General features: G+C 36.3%; 1 protein-coding gene across 1 annotated transcript; it reads right to left on the bottom strand.

The window, feature by feature from the left end:
• Window positions 1–9,845: 9,845 nt before the first annotated feature.
• LOC103450607 (auxin transporter-like protein 2) lies at window positions 9,846–15,478 on the bottom strand. Its single transcript, XM_029089637.2, has 9 exons — window positions 14,730–15,478; window positions 14,295–14,505; window positions 14,029–14,214; window positions 13,831–13,943; window positions 13,549–13,732; window positions 13,058–13,155; window positions 12,031–12,238; window positions 11,536–11,793; window positions 9,846–10,299 (listed from the first exon to the last, which is right to left on the bottom strand). Exons 2-9 carry the CDS (start codon window positions 14,463–14,465, stop codon window positions 10,075–10,077), a joined length of 1,443 nt encoding a protein of 480 aa, XP_028945470.1. The 5' UTR covers window positions 14,466–14,505; window positions 14,730–15,478; the 3' UTR covers window positions 9,846–10,074.
• Between the last annotated feature and the right edge of the window lie 1,864 nt (window positions 15,479–17,342).

Here is a 17,342-nt window from a genome sequence, read left to right as displayed (position 1 = left end):
GTTTTACCCTTCAGAGGCTTACTTCAAGCAATTTGAATCCTTCAGTGCCTCCCCTTCTGGTGTTTTGCTAAGTACTGGGGTGCCACATGATCAATCTCCAGTGCCTCCTCCTTCTTGGGTACTTCCGAGTACTGAGGCTTCACATGAGCAACCTTTGTGAAGGCTCCATCCTGTTTGTTTGTTTTAACTCATGTGTATGTATATATCTGTAATTTCTTGGAGATATTAATAAATAAGCTTTATTTCATTCAATGTATTGTGCCAAATACAATAAAGCATATACTTCACTAAGATATGGTACTTCTGGACCAAATATTAATTTATCTTTATCCTCACGAAGATAAATGATTATTCTTAGTGTCTTCATCATATGAGTATTCAACTCATAATCTTCAATCCATATGGTTCTTTTAATATCATAAATATCATGGATAAGATTCGTGTTGGTAGATTGTTCGATCTGCAGCTCGAGACAATAATTCCTTCAACACTTTATAATTTTTCTAGACTCTTCAGGAGTCCCAATTTAATATCATCAACTCTTCAAGAGTTCTAATTTAATGTCATTGACTCTTGCAAGAGATTTTAGTATGTTGCAACAATATCATAATGATAGTACTCACTAAGGCAATTTATATCATCCATTGGTATTGAGTACATATTTTATGTTTTACCCTTCAGAGGCTTACTTCAAGCAATTTGAATCCTTCAGTGCCTCCCCTTCTGGTGTTTTGCTAAGTACTGGGGTGCCACATGATCAATCTCCAGTGCCTCCTCCTTCTTGGGTACTTCCGAGTACTGAGGCTTCACATGAGCAACCTTTGTGAAGGCTCCATCCTGTTTGTTTGTTTTAACTCATGTGTATGTATATATCTGTAATTTCTTGGAGATAGTAATAAATAAGCTTTATTTCATTCAATGTATTGTGCCAAATACAATAAAGCATATACTTCACTAAGATATGGTACTTCTGGACCAAATATTAATTTATCTTTACCCTCACGAAGATAAATGATTATTCTTAGTGTCTTCATCATATGAGTATTCAACTCATAATCTTCAATCCATATGGTTCTTTTAATATCATAAATATCATGGATAAGATTCGTGTTGGTAGATTGTTCGATCTGCAGCTCGAGACAATAATTCCTTCAACACTTTATAATTTTTCTAGACTCTTCAGGAGTCCCAATTTAATATCATCAACTCTTCAAGAGTTCTAATTTAATGTCATTGACTCTTGCAAGAGATTTTAGTATGTTGCAACAATATCATAATGATAGTACTCACTAAGGCAATTTATATCATCCATTGGTATTGAGTACATATTTTATGTTTTACCCTTCAGAGGCTTACTTCAAGCAATTTGAATCCTTCAAGGGTTTTCTACACTTCATGATACATTTTCCTTTGGAATTTATACAGAGCAATTTGCTCCCATGTATACTTGAGGGATTTACTTATGAAGATATAATGTGGGCGACTCACAACCCTTCGTATATAATTCTCCATTCATATGAACTCGTTTACAACCTTGTGTCATATCATGTAAGTGTATTACACTGTATTACAAATGCCCATATATAACCTCCTTGGTTCAACATCTTTTGGCTATTTGTATTGTATTCAAATATATATAGGTTCATTTGTCCACGTTCTTACAAAATTGTAATGGAATTGCCTTTCTCCATTTTGGCCAATAATTTTTCTTTTGTTGACGAACAAAAGAGCGTGACTCAATATTAACACAGCTCATTGATGAATTTAGTAGCTACTTGTAAAAACCAAAATTACCATTGGTTATCATCAATCCGTGATCCCATATTCTCATGTGCATGCGCATGCATAAAAGCTTTTCATTTCTTTGGATATCCATTGCCTCTTCAAGGGCATGACGCTATCTCTTCCAGGATAGTCATAATTTAGAGAATGTGGATCATAACCTCCTCTTGAGCGTTATAGAGCTTGGATTTTAATCTCCACTTCCGGGAGTTGAGTCATTGGAACCTATATGTCTATTATGCTCCATGTATGAGACATCAACATTCCCATGTCTGTGGATTGTCCTATCTGGGACGTGTATCCATGCGGCGACTGTCATGCTTCTGGCATGCAACAATTATGCTTCGGGAATGCAATAGTTCAGTAGTGCCATATTATTCTTCTTTCGAATAACTGAACCTTTTGAGTCTAAAAATCTGCCACGCTTCAGGCGTGCAACAGATAAATCATTTACTGTCTCATTATTTTATCCAACAGAGACATCAATTCTTGTAGGCACATTTGCAGTAAGTATATATGATTTCATCACTTTCGTTGCATCATTCATTTATTCATATTTCATTTTCTCATTGATTGCTTCGTGAATCAAAATAAGACAAATTCTCTTCGTTCTTCTGGAACGATCTTTTCTCATCATTCTTTTGGAATGATATTTTCTCATCGTTCTTCTGGAACGATATCATTTTCTCCCCCTAATGGCAGGAAAATTGTCTTATCAAAATGACAGTCCGCAAACCAAGCGGTAAATATATCCCCAGTCAAGGGTTCTAAATATTGAATGATAGATGATGTTCAACATCAATGCCCATTTCAGTACGTTGTGGCAGTGCAATAGGCACATAGATAACACAACCAAAAACTCGTAAATGTATAATGTTTGGCTAGTTCCCAAACACGAGTTGTACTGAGCAATATTGATGGTTGGAAACTCGTCTCATCCGAACTTAATAATGCGTCATGTAAAATGACATGTCCCCATGTAGAAAACTGGTAATTTCGTTTTCATGAGCAGAGCGCGGGTAATCAATTTCATCCGCTTAATAAATGCTTCTGCTAAATCATTTTAAGTATGGACATAAGGAACTTCTGGTCCTTATTAAATAGTTTATGGACTGAGACTTTTATGACCTTTATTATAATTAAGTTGAGGCACTGTGGCACTTCAAACTTAAAGGTACTTATCAAGAAACTTCATGTCCGATCTTGAGGATCTAGGGACTTCATGTTTGATCTTTTTGCTTGATGGAACTTCGGGTCCTATCATTTTATGTGATGAGGATCAAGAAACTGCAGGTTCTGATCTAATCAAGGAACTCTGGGTCCTTGTTATACTCATCGTAACAAAAGATAAGTACAATAAATAAATTAAAGCAATAGGCGGTAATTCCAGCCATAGTAAATAAATTGAACAATAAATAAATTAAAGCTTGTGACAAGGGCTTTAATTCAGCACCATTCACATAAATCAAAACTTAAAGCAGTAGGTGGTAAAACCGTCCATGATAAATAAATTGCTTTAAAGTAAATAGAACTTGTGACATGGGCTTTAAACCAACACCATGCACATAAATATCGAAGCTTTAAAGCAAAGGTGACATGGGCTTTAAACCAACACCATGCACATAAATAAATATATACATATTTTCTTCTTTCGTTTCAGATGGTGTAACACCATCCAAAAAACTTTACCTTTATTTTATTTTTATTATTTTCTTATTCAATCACATTCTACACCATTCCAAAAAAAACATTGCCTTTTTCTTTCATTTTACATGGTGCAACGCACCTTTCCAAATCATTGGCCCCATTTCCCCTTTTCTTTGTCTATCTCTACCAGTCTCGAAACCCAGTACCATCTGGGTTGTTGTGGGGGTTACACAAAACCAATTCAATCCAAAAAGGCTACCAGAGACTGGCGTTGTTCTTGCATGGCCCAAAGAACATGGCATCACAAAGCAAGAACCTCTCCATAGAGACATAGATGACAGTGAGGTTGACGAAGGCACAAGAGAGGGAGGCCTGTGTGGAGTCAGTCATGCCATCACCATCTCAGACAACTGAGGATTCATGGAGGTCCTCGAGATCCATTGAGAACGACACGATCTGGGTTTCCAAGTCTAATGAGATTCTTCTGGATCTCTGGAAACCAGTTGTTAGGTACGAGTTTTCTTATCTCGTGACGACTTCAGGTCGTTGGAAATTTCAATTCGCACCGGAATTCGGTGGGGCGCTTCTGGCGCAGTGGGAGAAATGAAAAATGGACATACCTTTGCTTATTTTGCTGCACCTTTGTTTGTCTGTAAGATCTCTCCATCTTTCTTGTCCATGAGAGAAAAATAGATTGCAGGTCTAGCAGGGATAAGGATTAGCACATCAATAGTTAGAGTGATAAAAGAAAAAGTGATAAAAGAAAGGTTGATGGATTTTTGTGACAAGATGATCTTCCCTGTTTGACATGTCTGGCTTGCCGTCTCTACTCTGTGAGATTTTAGCTGAACGAGGTAAGAGGTAGATAATGCTTTACCAGATTTATGATGTTGTGCTTTCCACTGACATGAGAGCTTTTCGTGCTGATAACGTGTTGTAAAATTGACTGTGGGTGCAATGAAATAAATGAAATAAGACACAAAATTTACGAGGTTCCTCTACAGTCAGTGTGACTGGAGTACGTCCTCGGGGCAGCAGTGGTGCTTTCATTATAATTTGAAATAATAGGAGTACAAAGATAACTCTCTCTATTATCTCCTCTCATCTTCCTCTTCTTCCTCTCTCTCTCTCTTCCTCTCTTTCTTTCTTTCTTTTCATTCCCATCTTTCTCGTGAACTCACCACACTTCATCTCATCTTCTTCCTTTATATAAACAAAAGAAAGCACTATTCACTTTACAAATTTTCCACAAATGAATAGTGAAAATACTGCACATAAATAGTAACAAACTATTCATGTGGACCATCCACATAATATTTACAACAATTTTTACATATGTTTGTGCATTGAAAAAAGGCACATTTTAAGCGTTTGCCTTAGCAGGACCGCCCCTGTTGATAGCAGAAGTGCAGGTGGCTTTTGGTGCTGTTCAAGTTTGACGGCTGAATCTGAAGCGATAAGGTAGGATTGATGGAATGCGTGGAGAATGACTGCTTGCCGATTGAAGTGGAGACATATGTGAAAACTGTGCTGGACATGATTAACAGCGGGGAGATTCCAGAGGTGTCGATGGAATGCATAATCGCCGACATTCATATGCTGGCTTCCCAATTTAGAGAAATTATTTTTAGCTCATTCCGAGAATCTTAATAAAGCATGTGGCTGGTTATATTTTTAGAGTAAATTGTGTCAATGGTTCCTCAACTTTAATCAAATTAGAGCAATAGTCCCTCAACTTATCAAAATGTGTAGCTATGGTCATTTTCGTCAACTTCGTCAGAATTTTGTAAAATAAGTTATGTTTGAATGACCATTACTACAATTGGGGTCTCTCAACTCATCAAATCGTGTAGCTATGGTCTTTTTCGTCAATATCATTAGAATTTTGTCAAAATGAGTTATGTTGGACGGACCATTGCTACAATTGAGTTAAAGTTGAGGGACCATTGCTCTAATTGAGTTAAAGTTGAGGGATCATTTTTCCAATTATATTAAAGTTGAGGGACCAAGGGTAATAAAATTTTAGTTGAGAGACCATAGTTGTACGTTTTGATGTGTTGAGGAACCAATATAATGGATTTTTAGTTGAGGGACCAATGCTCTAATTGAGTTATAATTAAGGGATCATTGCTACAATTTGCTCATATTTTAAAGGAGAAATTCAGAAATGTGGGTGTAATCAAATTAAGATTTGATAGAATTTTAATAGATTTTGAAATTAGGATGTAAAATTCTATTTTGAAATTAGGATGTAGTTAATTAGAATTTTAAAAATAATTTTAAAAGATTTTGAAATCATGGTGTAGTCAAATTAGGATTTAAAATGATTGTTTTACAAAATACATCGAAATCCATGGGTAAGGATTTACTAGGATCTTAATGAATGAGAAATTTTGATTAATTTGAGGGTAGGTGGTATAAATACCAAATGACATAAACATTCCAACTTTTCCCCTCTAATTTTTGTGTTCACACCAGACTATAGAACTTGTCAGCTAAGGATGGGCAAAATACCCGCGGTTATGGATAACCGCGGTTACTCGCCCATTTAAACTTTACGGTTACGGTTATGGGTAACCGTTTAGATAATTAAATTGTTATGGGTATAACCGTTTACCCGTGAAATTTAAATGGGTAGTTATGGGTATTAACCGCGGTTATAAACGGGTAATCGTTTACCCATTTATTTTATATATGTAATGTTGAATATTTAAAAAAAAAAAAAAAAATATATATATATATATATATATATATATATATATAGACACACACATACGGGGCTGTTTGACAGGGGATGGGAATATACACACACACACACACACACACACACACAAACACATACGGGGCTGTTTGACAGGGGGATGGGAGGTTGGGTTATTAACCCAACAATCACCTCTCTTCAATTTGAATACTGCATCTTTCTTTTTTTTTTCTTTTTTTTTTTTTTGGAAAACTGGAACAACAGAACCTGAGCTAAGAAGCCAACCAAATAGGCAACACAAGGCAAACAACAAGCAGAAGCTAGAAAATCCTTGCAGGGATTAATATTATCACAATTTTTTTTTTAATTTTCAAGTTGTTAAAAAACATGTAGATGGGTGAAAAAGGGGTTATGGTAAAAAAAAAAGGATAAATGGGTTAAAAAGGGTAAATGGGTAAACGGGTATTAAACGGTTATGGTTAAATGGGTATGCGGTTATGGGTATGGTTAACCGTTTATAAACGGTTATGGGTATGGGTATAACCGTTTAGGCAATTACCCAAAGGGTAAACGGTTATGCGGGTATGAGCATAAACGGTTATGGATAAATAACCGCATTTACCCGCCCGCCATAACCGTTGCCCATCCCTACTGTCAACCTCTTTGTTCCTCTATACCTTCCTCATCCTCGGAACATATCTCAATGTCCTCTTCAATTTCATCTTTCTTCATCCTCATCCATCATGGTTTACCCCTCTCATCTTTGTCCTTCATTCCATCGCAAGAAAGCTCCTTCAACTTTCTGAGAGTTGGGTTTTTCCAAAGGAGATGTCAAATTTTAAACACAAAATTTAAATTTAAAAGCTTATGTGGTACATTGATCTTTTTATAAATTTTGTTCTCCAATTGATATGTCAAATTTAAACTATTATTTATTACATTATTTACTTTTTATAGTTGTAATTAGTATTTTAAAACAAAAGATAACTATTAAAATTATAAAAAGTATTTATTAATTACTAAAAATAGATTTGAAACTGCTATCAAATTTGACACCAACTTCCTCTGCTGCCTTTCCATATCATGCCATATAGGAATTGGCATTTCAGTTGGAAAACACTATTGATGTCTTTTATTACTTTTATTGCTGATGTGGACTTTTTGACATTTCCTTTGGAGATGCTCTAATTTCCTTTATTCGATTCAATTTCTTGTTTTCGGAATCTAAGGTCAATCTTTTGAGTGGGGTTTTTGGAAAAAGTTGGATAATATGCATTGCTTTGTTTAATTGTTATTTACATGTTTTAGCTTCCATGGAAGTGAAGTTGATACCTTGTTTGTTTGAACTCTTGAATCTGTTCTTCAGAATTTGTACAACATTGATGGTGGGTCTGTTTAGATGTCTTGTAGAACTCGATGCTTTCGACAGTTTTTGAGTATTAGTCATCCAAAATAAGGATACTATAGAGTGTAGATAATGGAATGATTCAATGGCTATGAATTTGTTCAAGATTTTCACTTACGTGGGATTTTCCATTTAAGGTGAAGGCAAATTTGAAGAGAGATTTCGTACCCGTCCATGCGTTGGGGGGTGGTGTGTGGCCAATTGTTCAGACTGCAAATTTCCGATATGTTTCTGTGAGGTACCAACTCCTCTGTGTTAACCTTTTTGTAATGGGTCGAGCAACAAAAAGATGCCGTCCGGAAGCAGTGGTTCACATCTTTTTCATATCCGTGTGTGCGTGTGTGTGGTGTGTGTGTTTATGTTTTTTTTTTTCCAAGTTATGCACTGAGAAAGAAATTCATGTCGTATGAGTCAAAAAAAAAATCCTAAGAAATTCATAAAATAAATTCAATACAAATCTATAGAAATCCATGACATTCTGTCAAAATTCATATAGAATTGTAGAATTTATTAAAATCCTTTGTAATTTATCACTGAAAAAAAGTTCATTAAAATCCTCTGAAGTTCAAATTGACTACACCCACTTTAAAGAATTAATCAAAACTACAAATTAATAATGTATTAATAAGTAACAAAACATAAACTTAAGAACTAGTCTCGCCGTTTCGGAATGGATGACGGACTTTTCTGAGAAATAATCATAAGGAAGGAGAGAGAGAGAGAGAGAGGAGGGATGGTGGATGATCGACGTTATTCGTTTCTCATTTCTTTTTCTTCTTTTTGTTTTTATCCTTTTTAGAGCTTTTTTATTTTTATTTTTCTTTTGGGACAGTTATCAGTGTTAAACAGAGTGGCCATGCCGCAACTATTTTGGGTGCACAAGATTTGAACTCCCATTTTTTTTTATCGAAGCTCATCTTCATGCAATTTTTAGAAAAACAAAAAACCAATTAATCCCTTTGCTTTAACCACTTCATTTCAGCTTAAACGCATAATGAAATTTAAATTACATAAATGATTTAAAAAACTCAGCGGAGACAGAAGATCGAAGCCTTTCATTCCTACCGCAATTGGAACAAGTACACATTAGCATCGGTGAATGCTATAGTACGTCTGTATGGCATTTATAACATGCATGTATTGGTCGCAGAATCACTTACCTGCAGCCATGGGCATCCTTATGCGAAGTAGAAGTAGTCTTCTACTTCCAGTAGCTCTTAAGATATCTACTAATGAAATAGGTTTGTAATTTTGGTGAGATTCAATTCGTTTGGAAGCAGAACTACATCTTGGTTTTATAGCTAGAGTTTTAATCAATTCCTTCCTATTATCGGAAATGATATCAATCCAAATTCTATTAAATCAATTACAATCCAATCATGGTTCTAATTCTTTTATTGATTGCATATAGTTAAGACTCCAATATATTTATTTCATTAAGCACCGAGAATCCTTGAGTGTTCAATAACTTGAGAGCCAAGTTATATGAAGGATAACACACTAAGAAGTAGAGAGTGGCACGTGATATAGGGGAATCCACGTGCAACCCATGTGAATGTGGGAGGGTACATGCCCCATTCTCCCTCAAAACGGAATCCAAGGTCAATGGGAGCCCATTAAAACATGTCCACATACAGGAGTACAGATCCTCTTCGGATTTAAAAAAAAACAGAGCTTAAATATCAAATGATTCGGACCATTGAAATTTGATCTAACGGTTACAAACATGGACTCCCTCTAAAAGTTATAATAATTATAATCGTTAGATCAAATTTCAAAGATCCGGATCATTTGATCCTTGGACTTCATTTTTTTAGATCTAGAGAGAACTGTACTCCACATACAAGCTCTTGAGATCAACCACATGTGAAAGAAAACCAGACAAAGCCACTTTGGAAACATGCTAGTAATAATGGCATTTGAAAGCCATGACATGAGGAACAACAAAATCTTACAATATCTCACATAAAAAGCTGAAACACAGCGAAAAAAAAAAATACTAAGATTCTATAACGCAGCGATGTATGAAATGAACCATTGGATTTACATGGTTAAATTTTGACATTTTTAATCCACCCGACGATATAGGGCAAAAGAACCCATAGAAGGAAAATATCTAAAAACATACATATATATTGATTTAATTAGCCTATGCTTTGAATGAGGATCCTAGATCCATCCTCTTTGTGAGGATTTAGGAAATCCCTTAATCGTATCCATTTGTCGTAAATCGTACGATCAATTTCCGTTAAGTACTATTTGTGTTCAATATTTAATATAAAATTTAAAATGATTTCTAACTACACGATATTCGATCAATGGACTATGCTTTAATAGGAATGGAATCATCACAAACCCACACACTATTTAATAATAACGAATTTAACAAAAAATCGAAAAAGGAAAAAAAATGAAAAAAGAAAATCCAGCACACATGACATGTAGGGGGAAATATTACGACTTCCCCATGTATGGTACAAATATGAAGTTTGAGAATTTTCTGACTGGTGAGAGGGAGAGTTCTGGAGGAGGTGAAGATTTAGTAATGGGGAGGAGCTGCGGCTGCTAGTGGTGGTTTTGGAGGGTGGCACTGATAGCACTTGGCAAACAGCCCAAATGTGTCGACTTGTCTCACAAAGTTGGTCACGCTGGCCCAGCCACCGAACCCGAACCCAATCACCAGAACCCACACCACCATGAAGGAGTTGATCACGTACATGGCAGTCCAGCTTCGTAAAAAGAAAGGTGGCTTCTCTGCAGCATTCTGCAAAAACACAGTAAAAAATTAACCGAAATCAATAAACCTTGGTTTTTAAGAAAGAACACTGCTCGACTTCTTACTGTTGGTCATTCTTTTTATGTGTAAACGCATCAACCTGTGAGTGGTTTGTATTGTAAGGATTCCTCGCCGGAAATTTTGATTTTGTTTCCTATAAACTGGAATCAACCTCACAGAAGCCGGAAAATTGGAGTCCAATTGTTGAGTGTTTTACATATGGCCCGTGACTTTTGGACTCTCACAACTATCATCACTACATAGACAATATTATTGGAATACCAAGAACAAATAAGCCTTTCGAACAAGGAGCCAAGTATTTTCCGTCCGTAAAACTGAACAGGGTTTTTGGGTTTAGTTTATAATCCTTAAAATAATAGGAAACCAATTAAAAGAGCTTAAAAACTTTGAGTTTTAACGATAAGCACAAAATAAAAGGTAAAGTAAATAGTACCAAGATTAATTTGTTTAGTATAAAAATATAACTTTTCATTAAAATGACCAGTACCAGGAACTTTTCTTTAAAGTTCCCAATAATAATTCTATAATATTTAGGTTTTTTTTTTTTTTTCGTTCAAGTTGTATTTCACTTGGACCAAAGTCAGCACCAAAGTGACCTAACTGGAGAAGAAAAGAGGCCTAATCAACCAAACAGCTCATCAACTGTAGCGTATAACTAAACGAAAGGGACTTCCCACCTATCTCAATTCTCGTAACATTTCCAAATCCAAGTATTATATGATCTTTGTACACTTGCTGCCCTTCTCATCCCCACTGCATCTATTGAAATATGGGTATCCCCATCGCGTGACCTGGTGGAGGTGCCACTCAAACTACAATGTCTAAAATACCCCCACTCAATCGAGATAACTACAAGTCGCCACTAGACAAATCACTTCATTATTCGCATGTTTGATAGTAGCACTACGTGACGGTGACATGATAACCTTGGGTTACAAGTTCAGAGAAATCCGAACAATTCTACCACTGTAACACTATGACATGACCTATCGAGATACCTCACTCAACTCAGTGGAGGTAACCAGAAGTGTTGTTACTAGACAAAGAACCAAACCACTCGTGCGAGATTGTACGGTGGTACCACTACTAACCTTACATGATAACCAAGGGTTACAAGTTCAGATTCCTCTGAACTTGTGTGTAAGAATAACATTACGTGATATGACCAATTGGAGTTAGGATTAGGAGGGCATATTTTTTTACCTGTCTGGCAGAAGCTTTTCTGTAGGTGAGCATATGAGCTAAAGATGGGATGATGTAGACGGTGAAGCTAACCAAGAGAGCCCCAACTGCAGAGTTTATGGGCCCAAAGAAGGGGAAGATTATAGCCAAGAACCAAATTGGGATCACAACTGGAAGCCTAGCAAGTGCCCTCAAGCAAATGCTCTTTGTGTCATGCATGCCAATCACCTTCTCCCACACAAAGTACAGTGGTGTACATGCAAACCCAAATGTTATAAACTGCAAAACAATTCCCCATAAAAAGATATAATGTCAGTTCACTGTAAAAGGCATATCATTCGTTCAAGGGCAATTCAGTAAGGAAAGTGATTTCCGGACACCGTTTTTATCTCCATGCCTACACCTGATTTTTTTTCTGTCCTTTCAATTGAATTACACCAAAGAACAGTAATAAACGGACATGTGACAAATCATTTCTCATCGGTAATTTAGTGTATGAAATGATTAAGGTCGAACCTGGTGGATGAGCATAAGTATAACGGCGGCGTCACGCCAGCCGTTTTTGGGGAGGAGAGAGAAGGCGTTGGAATGGTTAAGGAGCTCATCACCAAAGGCCCAGTAGACAGAGGTAGCAGAAGGAAGTGTTAGTGTGAAAACGTAGAGTGTGGCATACAAGTAAATGGACTTGAATTTCTGTGGCTTCCACATGGCATGCATAATTTCCCTGCAAAAATCAAATCCCCCATATTTCACTGATCAGATTCCACTCACATTAAAAAGAATTTAGATTTCACGATTACTTTACTCCAATTTTATAGCTATTACAAGGTCAACAGGCACATGGGGAACATTGTTATACAAATTAAAAACCAAGAAACTTGACCAAAGGGCCCCCTCCGGTCACATCTTAGTATAACTGTTATGCAACTAAATAAACAAATTTCCAAATCTCTATCATACAATAATATTATATGACAATTAGTCCAAAACCATGAGAGATAATCGGTATCTTGAAACAGTAAAACAGTGTGCTTGATCAGTTATACTTAAATTTGAATTTCTTTTTACGTTTAGAATAGAGTTTAAAATTAAATATCGTCACGTAAAACAAAATAACATGTATTCTCTATGGTGAAACCAAAACCGAGGAGATAGCTAGTGCCCAATTAATTTACTGTGCAATTTTCCTAGAGAAATGGAGATTTCGGATGGGGGTAAAAAAATTGTTCTTTCTCCAAGAGCAAAAACAAAAGTAGATAGGATGATTTTGTCTGGATCTCGAGAACCGAGATGCCGGCAAAAGCTGCAAAGAGAAGCCGTGTAGAAACATGTAAAAGAGTAGGAGGAAAGGGTCATTATAATAAAAAAAAATTAACGAAAAGTTATCGTTACTGTTTATTTTAACAAAAAATTATGTTTTTACATTAAAATTTAAAATTTTATTTTTTATTTTGTCATTTTCGTTAAATTTCAAAAATTTTAAGTTATTTTCGTTAATTTTTCTTTATAATAAAGGGTAAAAAAATAGGAGGAAAATGCTTACACAGTAACAGCATGGCCACCGAACGTGTATAGTATGTTGGTGGCTCCGGTGAAATACAGCACTAGCTTTGTGGGAGCTGTGTGTGTCACACCTTCAACCTGCACAGCAATTTCACCAAAAAGCATAAACCTTTACCTTTTTTATACCGAAAACGTAAAGAGAAATAAAGCATCTTTGGAAAGTTGGTAATAATAGTGACTGTTCTAAGAGATGAGGACCATTGGAGAACAACTTCTCACGCCAGCTGACGGTATCTCAAAGCTCTAACTAATCACGAGCTTATGGTATCTCAAAGCTCTAACTGATCACGCACTACAATGTGTTATATGCTTGAGATGATAACGTCGTGACATCCCAAGAAACATAACAGTATCTCAAACAATTAGGCACTATACATGTGATAGTGTGTGATACACTTGAAATGCGACTAAATGACACCGGTAAAGTGACGTGGACATCCCAGATGTCGTAAGTTTTGATGGACTTATTACCTGGCCATGGACAACAGCTGCAATGGTCAAGTACCAGGCCGTGTAAGTGGTCATTCCAAGTCCGAGAAAAGACCAAATCCGATAGTTATGGAAAGAAGGTATGAAAACTGTGGTGGCACAGCAAGCTCCGAAGATGTAGGTCCACGTCCTCTTGTCCAAATGGTCATTTATGTAATATATGTTACTGCTCCAATCAAAAGCAGTAAAAGTAAGACATAACCCAGGTGAGATTTGATGGATTTGACAGTAAAATATATAGAAAAATAAGTAATAAAAATTCACCTTGCACAAGCAATTAGCTGGATGACAGATCCAAAGAGGAGGAAAGTGCAGTTGAAAGCAAGCCCCACGGCTTTCCAGTAGGGGCCAAGCAACCCATCAAGAACTTCAAACCACTGCAACAAAAACATGGGATTTTAATTTAGGTTGATTTTATCTCCACTTTCACTTTAATGCATTTTGGTGGATACCACGACGAACCTGAATAACGTGGTTCTTGAAGTTAACGTTCTCTTTTCCCTTCCGGGTTCTGTATTCCATGTACAGCACACTGATCAGATAAGCCGTCCAGCTTCCGAGGATTCCGTAGAATAGCTGCAGCAAGATGCCGGATAGAAACCCCAGCTGGGAGAACGAATACGGCAGTGTCAAAAGCACTTGCGCCACCTGCAAAAGCCAGAAGTAGTTAGAATCAGAAACTTCGTGAAACAACAAATCGAGAAAGCACTTTCGGGAGATGGGTTTACTTGATTGGAAGCGCAGCTGAACCAGGCGTCCCAAACGGAGCCTCCATGCCAGAGGAAGTTCTTGACATTAAACATGGAGGTGTTTTCCTCATCGTTTTCTTGGGGATGATCTTCTTTTCCTTCATGGTCATTGGAGACTATTGCTTCCTCTGCTTGCTTCTGAGCCAACATTGTTCTCGAAACGCAACGTCTGAACTAAATCCAGGTAGATCTGAAACATATATAAAGACAGTAAATAAGACAAATTAAAAAGTTAAACCGAAAAAAGAAGTATAACATCAAAACGCACCCCCAGAAAAAAGAAAGCCATAAGAACCCCAGATCCAAAATCCCAGAAGAAAATTCCTTCCAAACTTTAATAAGACCGGTACTTCCACAGAATTTAAGTACAAAAAAGAAAACCCAGATTACAAAATTTGGGTTAAAGCCCCATACCTTGCTTGAATGTCACTTTCTCGATCTATGACTGTTTTTTTTAGGCAGTGTACAAAGGGAGGGACTTGTAATTTATATGCAGAGTTGATGGTGAGTTGGGTTTTTAAGAATTCTCCATTCCAAGAATTGGCAGCAGAGACGAGAGAAATTGAGTGGCCGGCCTTAAATGGTTTTAAAATGATTTAACAACAAAATCTGCAGCTAAAGATCTCTCTTTCTCTCTCTGTTTCTCTCTCTCTCTCTCTCTCTCTCTCTCTCTCTAAGTAGCTGCTGCTTCTGCTTCTGTGTAATTTGTGAAAAAAAGCCAGACTTTAATGCGCCACCAATTTGGTCAGAGTGCCGAATACGAAGACGGCGAGGAGCCCTCAAAAGCAGGAAAAAAGAAAAAAACACAATCGCTTATGGAGAAAGTGCTCCAGAGGGTGCTGGCGAAGAAGAAAAGACCCTTTTCGCTCCTATTCTAGTAAATGTATATAAATTAAGCAATAAATATATTTTGCTATGCAATGCCTCTCTTTCCGTCTCCTTTGATTAGAGAGAGAAAGAGAGAGGAGAGATGGACGACGAGGAGAGAGAAAGTGTAAAAGGGGAGGGGTGAAAGAGACGAAGCTCCCCAAATTCCCTGTATTCCAATAGGATTCGATTCTTGGGGTGACAGAGAATTTGGATGGAGATCAAAGCGAAGAAGCGAGTGAGACGTTGTTCTGATCAGAAAGGACTGAGGGGCTCCATTAAACAATGCACCTTCCATTTTATAGCCTCCCGGAGAATCGCTTCAACGGCTAAGATTGTATTTTTATCAATTTCATACCAAAAATAATACAAGAAAAATTCAACTTGTGGATGTATTCAATTAGAAGTTTAGAAAAGTTTACAAATTTATACATTATTTTAAAGGAAATTTTAACGAAAAATTTCTGGTACTGTTCATTTTAACGAAAAATCACATTTTTACATTAAAAAGTCAATCCTAGTACTATTCATTTTAACCTTTATTTTGTCCTTATCTTTAAAACTCAAAATTTTATAACCATTTTCATTAGTTTTACTTATTTTAAATGAATTTATAGAGGTTTACAGGTATTCAATCAAGATTTTAAAGAATTTTATAAAATTTTATAAAAATCAAAATGTATTGTAATGCTAGGGAGTGAGATTTTGAAAGAATTAAACAAAAAATTTACATGGAAACTCTACAAATCATTTAAATAATTGTATTTTAATTTTTTTAATATTTAGTTAATTTTTTAATAGAAAGTGGGTCTCGTCTCAAGCCAGTCAGCATTTAATAGAGGAATTGACAGAAAACTGACAGAATATATGACATTGCAACAAACTCGAAGATAAGGTATGACATTGAATTTTTTTAAAGACGGGATATAAAACTATGACTGACCCAATAGTTGAGGTAGTTTTACATAATTTACCCTAAAATTTTTTAAACTAAATGACAAGAAAGTTGAGGATTAGTGTATTACTTAAGGGTTTAATTAACGTACTTATTTATTATTGGTGACACATTATTTAATTTGCAATTTATTTGTCTACCTAACATTACTCTTTCAAATTTCAAAGTAGTTCACATATGTACACAGCTATGATTGAAAGTATTTTAACATTTAAACGACTTAAATGGATTTAGAGGAATTTTATAATATTTTACAGACTTTATGCAATCAGGCCTCAACTCCTAATATTTCTAATGATTTCTCCCAAATTCACATAAGTATATGGCACTCCATCAAACTCCATGAGTTTACTATTCTTCAAGAAATTTCAAATCTCAATAGAATACATCATTATGGTGTACAATTATTTGTCGCATTTCTTTTTGTTTTTCATGTTGCAAAAATAATTACATTCTAGAATAAAAACAACACCACTTCAAAAGAACTGATAAAATAAAATATTTGTTAAATGTGTGTTTATTGACATTTCAAAATAGTTGATATACGCTCATACTATAAGAGCATTTCCATTGATTGCTTTTGGCAAGGACAAGAACAAAAGGAATGCAATTACCCGATCAACCTCCAGCAAGCCGAAAAAAATGAGGGCAAGTGATGGACCAAGCCATGCCTGCCCAAATGACCGTATGATTTAAGTCCAGCCTTCCACCAACAGACATGGCTATCATCAGCATGACGTAACCCACGATTTTTTCATTTTTTACAACTAACGTGTGCAACCTGTGGAGTCTAAAATAATTCCAAAAATTCTAGAGGCGACACGTTAACTTTTGCTCAAGAAAGACAAGATAGCCCTCATTAAATGGGCAAGGTTCTCAGATACAGCTCAGTAGCCCTAAAGGTCAAAGCAGCTGAATACGATTGCCCACAACTCACCTACACATGGTAATGAAAAGTCAAAGCATTAAAGATAAGATAGACAAGATAGCCCTCATTAAGAGCAACTCCACCGTTGGAGTTTGCTCGGGGGACAGGCAAGGAAAAAGGGCCCTAGAGGCCGGGCTGTGGACTCCAGCGCGGGGGGGCCTGAGGGACTGTGGAGGCCTGAGTAGCGGGCCTGTGAGGAATTGCCAGCCCGAGAGCCCGAGTGGATTTGACGCAGGGCTAACGTCAGGGTGACGTCAGTCATAATATAAAATTAATA

Source organism: Malus domestica, chromosome 12 (assembly GCF_042453785.1).
Source record: "Malus domestica chromosome 12, GDT2T_hap1".
In the NCBI taxonomy this organism is placed as follows: Eukaryota; Viridiplantae; Streptophyta; class Magnoliopsida; order Rosales; family Rosaceae; genus Malus; species Malus domestica.
Note: the sequence above shows the minus strand (reverse complement) of the source record. Positions and strands in the feature narration are given on the sequence as shown.

Bases quoted from the DNA above. Each gene is read 5' to 3' on its own strand.
- LOC103450607 (XM_029089637.2), bottom strand. From the start codon at position 14,465: ATGTTGGCTCAGAAGCAAGCAGAGGAAGCAATAGTCTCCAATGACCAT. The intron at 14,215-14,294 runs GTAAACCCATCT...TGGCTTTTGCAG, and splicing joins TCAGCTGCGCTTCCAATCAA to GTGGCGCAAGTGCTTTTGAC. The intron at 13,733-13,830 runs GTGAATTTTTAT...TGATTGGAGCAG, and splicing joins CAGCTAATTGCTTGTGCAAG to TAACATATATTACATAAATG.